Here is a 9,364-nt window from a genome sequence, read left to right on the forward strand (position 1 = left end):
AATGTGCAGTAATGGGGGGAATGTGCAGTAATGGGGCACGGGCAGGGCATCGTGGGACAGAGAAGGGCAGACAACAAATCACAGTCCAGGCCCTTCGGCCCACCCTGGCCACACCGGCCAACATGTCCCATCTATACTCGTCCCACCTGCCTGCGCTTAATCCAAATCGGTCCAAACCTGTCCTATCCATGTACCTGTCCAACTGTTTCTTAAACATTGGGATAGTCCCTGCCTCAACTACCTCCTCTGGCAGCTTGTTCCATACTCCCTGTGTGAAAAGTTACCCCTCGCATTCCTATTAAATCTTTTCCCCTTCACCTTGAACCTATGTCCTCTGGTCCTCTATTCCCCTGCTCTGGGCAAGAGACTCTGCATCAACCCGGTGCTATTGGAGTTTCAGTGAAAGCGAGTCACAACTTAAACTGCAGGATCGCACACCAGACATTCTCAAACACCTGCCTCCTGGAAACCATTCTAAAATAATTTCTGCACCTGCAGTTTAAAGCAGGAGGAGGCCATTCAGCCCCTCATCCTGTTACACACGCAAAAGCCATTCATATGCTTGAACCTAGCCCCCCCTCCCCTTCAACTACAAAACAGCTAATCCTATCTTACATCACTCCACATTTTTACTAGTTCTGCCAAAGAAAAGAAGCCTGTTTGTTCAAGAATTCACAGGTGTTTTATTTGAAATGAAACAACCCATGCAAGGGTTGGAGTTCAAGCTTGGATGCATCCTCTTCAGGCACTTCAGTAACCGCTGGATTCTGCAGATTGTTTGATGACAGGGTCGTTCGAAGAGGACATTAAAGGTGGTCTCTGGAGTTTAGAGGAAAAACTGTTGTTTCGGTAAGACAAAGATGATTATGAGAGAGGAGGCCAGAACAGCCTCAGGGTGAAGAGTTGGCGGCTTACGGAGATAACTCTTCGCAGTAGTCAGCACTTGGCGTTCTGTAGCTCAGACCCAGCGGATGCTCAACCATCGAGAGGAGCCGACATAGAACTGAGGAGATAGTGATGAAGAGAGGGAAATCTGAAGAAGGGTCTCGATCCGAAACGTCACCCATTCCTTCTCTCCAGAGATGCTGCCTGTCCCGCTGAGTTACTCCAGCATTGTGTGTCTGTCTTCGATTTAAACTAGCATCTGCAGTTCCTTCCTACACAAGAGAGCTAACTGTACCAGAGGAGGGTCAGACTCCATTGACCTATTCCTGCTTCTCTTCCTCGTGAAGATTCCCATCGCAAAACCAGCGCAGGGATGCACACCGATCCTCGGCCTGGGGAAACTGAAGAGCAAGTTTGGAGTTTGTACCGAAAGAAGTGTGGAAGGGGCAGGAAGGAATGTCGCCGCTGCTGCCATGATGCACGGTTCACGAGATGTGCTGTGTCTTCTCAGTGAAGACTTTCTGAAGATCTTGAGGGCGGTGAGCTCCAAACTCGGTGATGATCGCCCCTGTGATCAGGCTGTGGGGGGTGATGTCAAAGGCAGGGTTCCACACCCCCACCCCTGCAGAGGAAGAATGAAACCTTCACAAACTGAAGCTTTTACATTCTATTATCTTCCTCCTGCTTGACCTTCACAGTACCAACTTGACTGGAAGGATGCAGAGAGGATGACTGTCAGTCTTTTTCCCAGGGTATGGGGTCTTGCACTAGAGGGTTGAGGTTTAAGGTGAGGGGGTGGGGAAGGGAGATTTTAAGGGCAACTGGGGGGCAACTTTTCCACAAAGAGGGTGGTGGGTGTATTGAACGAGCTGCTGGAGGAGGTGGTTGAGGCAGGGACTATCACAATTAGACAGGTACATGGAGGGCAGGTTTAGAGGGAAATGGGCCAAACGAAGGCCGGTGGGATTAGTGTAGATGGGGCATCTTGGTCGGCAGGGGCTAGTCGGGCCGAAGGGCCTGTTTCCTAGCTCCATGACGATGATGTGCTGGTGAATCTGGAAATAAGGGTCATCCCCCTCCCCCCCCACCACCGGCCGGTGCCACACACCCCCTTACTGTCTGACCCCCCTCCCCACACTCCCTTATCGCTACTCGACGAGTTTGGACCCTGGGGGTGTGGTGGGACTCTGGGGTTGGGGGTCAGGGTCGGGACACTGCCCAGCGGTCAGTCCTGCAGGGTGGTGCTGGGTCAGAAGGGAGGGGCAGGGGTGGGAGAGGGTGGCTCAGGGTCGGGACGCTGACCGGCAGTGGGGCAGTGGTCACTCACCAGGTGCGGCCACTTGGACACCGTTGATGTGGGTGAGCTCGTTGGCCGGACGCTCCTCCAGTGGGATGTGCTCACCAGAGTCCAGGCTGAGGTCACACGACTGGCTGGGGGCAGCCACGTAGAAGGGGATGTGGTGGTGCAGGGCCACGATGGCCAGCTGGTACGTTCCCACCTTGTTGGCTGTGTCTCCATTGGCAGCAACTCGGTCAGCCCCCACCACCACCGCTGCAGGGAGGAACGGGGGAGGGGGGGGTGAGAGGGTGGGGGAGACGGGGGGAGGAGAGGGTGGGGGAGACAGGGGGGGGGGGAGGGAGGGATGAGAGGGTGGGGGAGATGGGCGGGGGAGACGGGGGGGGGGGTGAGGGAGGGACGAGAGGGTGGGGGAGACGGGCGGGGGAGGGGGCGATGAGAGGGTGGGGAGACGGGCGGGGAGGAGAGGGTGGGGGAGACGGGGGGAGGAGAGGGTGGGGGAGACGGGGGGAGGAGAGGGTGGGGAGACGGGGGGAGGAGAGGGTGGGGGAGACGGGGGGGGGGGATGAGAGGGTGGGGGAGACGGGGGGGGGAGGGAGGGATGAGAGGGTGGGGGAGACGGGAGGAGGAGTGGGTGGGGGAGACAGGGGTGTGGGGGGGGGGAGAGGGTGGGGGGAGAGAGAGGGAGTAGGTGCGTGAGGGAGACAGAGGTAGAGAGGAGGAGGGAGTGAGGGTGGGGGAGACGGGAGAGGGTGGGGGAGAGAAATGGGGGGGTGAGAGAGGGAGTAGGTGCGTGAGGGAGGTAGAGAGGGGGAGGGAGTGAGGGTGGGGGAGACGGGGAGGAGAGAGGGTGGGGGAGAGGGAGAAGGGAGGAGGGAGAGAGACGGGGAAGGGGGAGTGGGTGGGGGAGAGAGGAGGAGAGGGTGGGGAGAAAGGGAGAGTGTGACAGGTTAGCCAAACAGACACAAGGAACTGCAGATGCTAGAATCTTGAGCAAATCACAAAGTGCTGCAGGAACACAGTGGCTGAGGCTCATCCCCGCCCTGCTGACCACTGCACAGGGAGCAGTGTCTAGCCTGGCCTGAATCCCAGTGTCCAGCCTGGTCAGTGTACCCCAACTCCATCTACACCTCACGCTGCCTCAGCAAGGCCAGCAGCATAATCAAGGACCAGTCTCACCCCGGTCACTCCCTCTTCTCCCCTCTCCCATCGGGCGTGGAGACGCACACCACCAGATTCACGGAGTTTCTTCCCGGCTGTTACCTGGCAACTGAGCCGTCCTCTCACCAGCTAGAGAGGACTATGGTAAATTTCCCATTTACCTCAATGGAAACACTAGGACTATCTTTAATCGGACTTTACTGGACTTTATCTTGCACTAAACGTTACTCCCCTTAACTGAAAACTGTAAATGGCTTGATTGTCATCATGTATTGTCTTTCCGCTGACTGGTTAGTACACAACAAAAGCTTTTCACTGTACCTCGGTACACGTGACAATAAGTGGAAACATCCTCTCCGCATCCACTCTATCCAAGCCTTTCACTCTTCGGGAAGTTTCAATGAGGTTCCCCCTCATCCTTCTAAACTTCTAATTGTCCCACGAGAGGAAGGCCGGGGTTGGAGGAGTCTTTGAGGCAGCTGCTCCATGCTGGGACCCACCTGTGATGATGGTTGGGGCTGCTACATGCTGGGACCCACCTGTGATGAAGGTTGGGGTAGCGGCTCCACGCTGGGACCCACCTGTGATGAAGGTTGGGACAGCTGCTCCACACTGGGACCCACCTGTGATGAAGGTTGGGGCAGCGGCTCCACGCTGGGACCCACCTGTGATGAAGGTTGGGGCAGTGGCTCCACACTGGGACCCACCTGTGATGAGGGTTGGGGCAGTGGCTCCACGCTGGGACCCACCTGTGATGAGGGTTGGGGCAGCGGCTCCACGCTGGGACCCATCTGTGATGAAGGTTGGGGCAGTGGCTCCACACTGGGACCCACCTGTGATGAGTGTTGGGGCAGTGGCTCCACTCTGGGACCCACCTGTGATGAGGGTTGGGGCAGTGGCTCCACGCTGGGACCCACCTGTGATGAGGGTTGGGGCAGCGGCTCCACGCTGGGACCCATCTGTGATGAAGGTTGGGGCAGTGGCTCCACACTGGGACCCACCTGTGATGAGTGTTGGGGCAGTGGCTCCACTCTGGGACCCACCTGTGATGAAGGTTGGGACAGTGGCTCCATGCTGGGACCCACCTGTGATGTGCTTCTTCTTCATGGCCAGGGCAGCCATGCTGTCGGTGATGAGCGTGGCAGGGATCTGCTCGTAGGTCAGCTCGTAGGCGGTCAGCCGCGCCCCCTGGTTGTAGGGCCGTGTCTCCGTGAAGTAGACGTGCTCCAGACGGCCCAGGGCCCACAGCGATCGGATCACACCTGAGGCACAGCACACAACACACTCTTTAGTTTAGAGATACAGCGCGGAAACAGGCCCTTCCCCACGAGTCCACACCCACCAGCGATCCCCGCACACTAGTTCAGTTTAGAGATACAGCACGGAAACAGGCCCTTCCACCCACCGTCTGTGCCAACCAGAGTGGGGGGGAAGAAACTGTAAGAGAGGTGGTGGACGGGACAAAGCCTGGTGAGTGATGGGGGGATACAGGTGAGGGGGGGGGTGGTGATTGGCAGATGGGTGGAGTAAGTGACAAAGGCTGGCGGTGAAAAGGGCATCCACTGCCTTCTGTGGCAGAGATTCACAACTCTCTGGGTGAAGAAGTTCTTCCTCATCTCAGTCCTAAATGGCCTACCCCTTCTTGTCAATAAGAGGTGAGCGTGGAAACCCGGTCGACACTTACCCAGAGCGGTTCCATAGCCTGCCGTGGCCAGGGAGCCGGTGTTGCAATGAGTCAGGATGGTCACTTTGTCCGTTGTGGCCGCAGACAGAATGTGCTGGGCACCGTGGGACCCGATACTGTGGTTGTCACTGATGTCCTTCTCCAGCATCAACTCGATTCTGCAAATCAGACTTCCGTTGGGAAGACAAGATGGTTTAGTCAGGAAGGTTTAGTCATGAGTGCAATAGATCGGGTAGATGCACAGAGTCTCTTGCCCAGAGTGGGGGAATCGAGGACCAGAGGACACAGGTTTAAGGTGAAGAGGGAAAGATTTAATAGGAATCTAAGGGGTAACTTTTTCATAGAAAGGGTGGTGCGTGTATGGAACAAGCTGCCAGAGGAGGTAGTTGAGGCAGGGACTATCCCAACGTTTAAGAAACAGTTAGACAGGTACATGGATAGGACAGGTTTATAGACAATAGGTGCAGGAGTAAGCCATTTGGCCCTTTGAGCCAGCACCGCCATTCAATGTGATCACGGCTGATCATCCACAATCAGTACCCCATTTCTGCCCGCTCCCCATACCCCCTGACTCCGCTATCATTAAGAGCTCTATCTAACTCTCCCTTGAAAGCATCCAGAGAATTGGTCTCCACTGCCTTCTGAGGGATATGGACCAATCGCGGGCAGGTGGGACATGTTGGCCGGTGTGGGCAAGTTGGGCCGAAGGGCCTGTTTCCGTGCTGTATAACTCTACGACTCTAATCGCTGCCCCAAATCCAGTGGCCGCTGGATCGATGGAAGGTTCCAGGTGGAATGTTGAGTAAAATGTTGAGTAAAAGGAGCTGAACCAGCGATCGATGTTTTACTGGAGGTTGTGGGGAGACTGAAGACCCCAGGAGCCGAGAACATCTGAACAAGTCAACAACAGCTTCAGTAAATGTCAAATTTCCAAATCCCTGATCATGAGGAAGTGCCCTGAGAATGCAGAGATCTGAGCGAAGTGCAAGCTGAGGAGACACCAAAGTAACGGTTTGCGATAGGCAGATGGTTGGACAAGAGCCAGAGATGAAAAGACAAAAAGTGTGAGACATGGTTAGAAGTGTAGTGAATTGTAAAGCTGGTGGAAGCAATGTAGGTGGAAGGAGGGGGGGGGGGGGAATGGGGCAGAGGGAAGAGAGGGGGGAGTAAGGAAGGGGGGGGAGGAAGGAAGGGAAGGGGTTGTTTGAAGGCTAGATAAAGGATATGGGACAAGGATACGGGGGATATGAAAACAAGGATGAGACGTCAAACACAAAGGGAATTGTAGGTAGACATAAAATGCTGAAGTAACTCAGCGGGTCAGGCAGCATCTCTGGAGAGAAGGAATGGGCGACGTTTTAGGTCGAGACTCTTCGACCCGAAACGTCACCCATTCCTTCTCTCCCGAGATGCTGCGTGACCTGCTGAGTTACTCCAGCATTTTGTGTCTATCTTCGATTTTAACCAGCATCTGCAGTTTTTTTCCTACACAAAGGGAATTGTGGCTGTTTCTCTCCTGTGTGACCATTGTACCTGGCAGTGCAGAGGTGTGGGGTAAACCCACGCTCCAGATTAATCACAGCCAAACTCACTACCAGCACTAGATGGCCCCAAACTCAGGAAATGCCAGCACGAAACCAGGTCTTTGCTAGCTACTGTTCTTCATTCCATGTTTTCAGTTTAGTTTATTAGTGTCACATGTACCGTGGTACAGTGAAAAGCTTTTTTGTTGCGTGCTGTCCAGTCATTGGAAGGACTACACATGATTACAATCGAGCCGTCCACAGTGTACGGTTGCAAGTTAAAGGGAATAACGTTTAGCACAATGTGCTGGTGGAACTCAGTGGGTCAGGCAGCATCTGTGGAGGGAATGGACAGGTGGCGTTTCAGGTCGGGACCCTTCATCAGACTGATTGGTTAGGGGGAAGGAAACTGGGTACATTGCCAATGGCATTTACCATCTATCCCCCATTGCCCCAGAACTGATGGGGGGAGGTGAGAGACAACCACATCCAGGTCAGAGTAGGACAGTCCTGATGCCTCAACCAGACTAGGTCTCAACCAGAAACACCGATCACCCATTTGCCTCCACATATGCTGCCCGGCCCACGGTTATCCCAACAGCTTTGCGATAGGAAAGTAAATCTCCCCTGTGAGCCCAATGAACCCAATTGTTTTAATGAAAGGTCTTGAACCGAAACGTTTCCATTTCTCCAGAGATACTGCAATTGAATTACTCCAGCACCTTGTCCTTTTTTGTAAACCAGCATCTGCTGTTCCTTGTTTCTATGTTTTAACAACAATCCTGGAGTTAACCTTCACTCTTCTAGCTTTCTTTCCCGCCTCATTCCCTCAATCAGTCTGAACAAGGGTCCCAACTCAAAACATCACCTATCCAGTGGGGGCCAATTCACTGGATGTTTTCAAGAGAGAGTTAGATTTAGCTCTCAGGGCTAACGGAATCAAGAGATATGGGGAGAAAGCAGGAACGGGGCACTGATTTTAGATTATCAGCCATGATCATATTGAATGGCGGTGCTGGCTTCAAGGGCCAAATGGCCTCCTCCTGCACCTATTGTCTATGTTTCTATGGTGGGAGAGGGGAGTGAGCATCAGGGCGGCACTCACTTCTCCTTGAAGTCGTCAGCGGTGGAGTCTGGCCGTTTGAGCTCTAGCTGGATGAATTGGGTCAGGTCCTGGGCAGCTCGGGCCATGTTGACAGCAGTGGGTCTGGCCGTCACCAGGTAGTCCAGTGATTCCAGGGCAAAGCTGGCCAGGGCTTCCTTGTCCACGTCCTCCCTGTGATGGAGTTCCACGGCCAGACTCAGGCAGCCAACAATGGCGATCGCTGGGGCACCACGTACCTGCACAAGGGATGGGGGTTACAGAGGGGCACACACCAGGGGAGAGGGGGGGCTGTCTCCTCCTGCACCCCCATGTCCCCCACTATCCCCCCTGTACCCCACTGTCCCCCTGTACCCCACTATCCCCATGTCCCCCACTATCCCCCTGTACCCCACTATACCCCTGTACCCCCTGTACCCATGTCCCCCACTATCCCCCCTGTACCCCATTATCCCCCCCTGTACCCCACTATCCCCCTGTACCCCACTATCCCCCCTGTACCCCATTATCCCCCCTGTACCCCATTATCCCCCCTGTACCCCACTACCCCCTGTACCCCACTATCCCCCCTGTACCCCACTATCCCCCTGTACCCCACTATCCCCCCTGTACCCCATTATCCCCCCTGTACCCCATTATCCCCCCTGTACCCCATTATCCCCCCTGTACCCCACTATCCCCCCTGTACCCCACTATCCCCCTGTCCCCCACTATCCCCATGTCCCCCCTGTACCCCACTATCCCCCTGTACCCCACTATCCCCCTGTACCCCCCACTATCCCCCCTGTACCCCCACTGTCCCCCCCCCTGTACCCGCATGTCGGTGATGGCGGTCCAGGCGGCGCTGACGCCGGGGAGGGCGCGGTAATGGCGGCGCTGCGGGAGCTGCAGTTGGTCCAGGATGGAGAGGCGGCCCCGGCTGTAACGGAGCGCCTCCAGCGCCATGACGGTCCGGGGACACAGGGGGGTAGTGGGGGCAGCCCGGCCCGGCCCGGTCCGGGGACACAGGGGGGTAGTGGGGGCAGCCCGGCCCGGGGACACGGACAGGCCCGGGGACAGGACGCCCGGCCCGGGGGGAGAGGCGACGCGAGACCGGGGACTGGGGGGTCGAGGCAGGGCCTAGTACGGGGCGGGGAGAAGTGAAGCCGGAGGGAGGGGTGGAGACGGAGGGAGGGGCCAGGGAGAGAGGGAGGGGCCAGGGAGGGAGGGAGGGGTCAGGGAGAGAGGGGTCAGGGAGAGAGGGAGGGGCCAGGGAGGGAGGGAGGGGCCAGGGAGAGAGGGAGGGTCCAGGGAGAGAGGGAGGGGCCAGGGAGGGAGGGGTCAGGGGCCAGGGAGAGAGGGAGGGGCCAGGGAGGGAGGGGTCAGGGGCCAGGGAGGGAGAGAGGGAGGGACCAGGGAGGGAGGGAGCCAGGGAGGGAAGGAGGGGTCAGGGAGGGAGGGAGGGGCCAGGGAGGGAGGGAGGGGCCAGGGAGGGAGGGAGGGGCCAGGGAGGGAGGGAGGGGCCAGGGAGGGAGGGAGCCCAGAGCATTGCAGACAATCAGCATCGGTCTAACCTCATCTTCCCAGTTCAGTTCAATTTCTTGTCAGGTGCACCGAGGTACAGTGAAAAGCTGTTGCTACGTGCTACCCAGTCAGCGGAAAGACAATGCATGGTTAAAAATGAGGCATTCGCAGTGAACAGATACATAAGGGAATAACGTTTAGTGCAAGAT

The 9,364-nt window shown here is 56.5% G+C and overlaps 1 protein-coding gene across 1 annotated transcript; it reads right to left on the minus strand.

Annotated features, from left to right (window-relative positions):
- Positions 1-667: 667 nt before the first annotated feature.
- Positions 668-8,798, minus strand: mri1 (methylthioribose-1-phosphate isomerase 1). The gene is made up of 6 exons (XM_078429234.1): positions 8,466-8,798; positions 7,656-7,891; positions 5,028-5,197; positions 4,429-4,605; positions 2,213-2,437; positions 668-1,507 (listed from the first exon to the last, which is right to left on the minus strand). Exons 1-6 carry the CDS (start codon positions 8,595-8,597, stop codon positions 1,371-1,373), a joined length of 1,077 nt encoding a protein of 358 aa, XP_078285360.1. The 5' UTR covers positions 8,598-8,798; the 3' UTR covers positions 668-1,370.
- Positions 8,799-9,364: the final 566 nt, after the last annotated feature.

The sequence above is a fragment of the Rhinoraja longicauda genome, chromosome 37 (assembly GCF_053455715.1).
Source record: "Rhinoraja longicauda isolate Sanriku21f chromosome 37, sRhiLon1.1, whole genome shotgun sequence".
In the NCBI taxonomy this organism is placed as follows: domain Eukaryota; kingdom Metazoa; phylum Chordata; class Chondrichthyes; order Rajiformes; family Arhynchobatidae; genus Rhinoraja; species Rhinoraja longicauda.

Bases quoted from the DNA above. Each gene is read 5' to 3' on its own strand.
- mri1 (XM_078429234.1), bottom strand. From the start codon at position 8,597: ATGGCGCTGGAGGCGCTCCGTTACAGCCGGGGCCGCCTCTCCATCCTG. The intron at 7,892-8,465 runs GTACAGGGGGGG...TCCCTTGTGCAG, and splicing joins CCGCCATCACCGACATGCGG to GTACGTGGTGCCCCAGCGAT. The intron at 2,438-4,428 runs GTGGGTCCCAGC...TCCTCCCTGCAG, and splicing joins GAAGAAGAAGCACATCACAG to CGGTGGTGGTGGGGGCTGAC.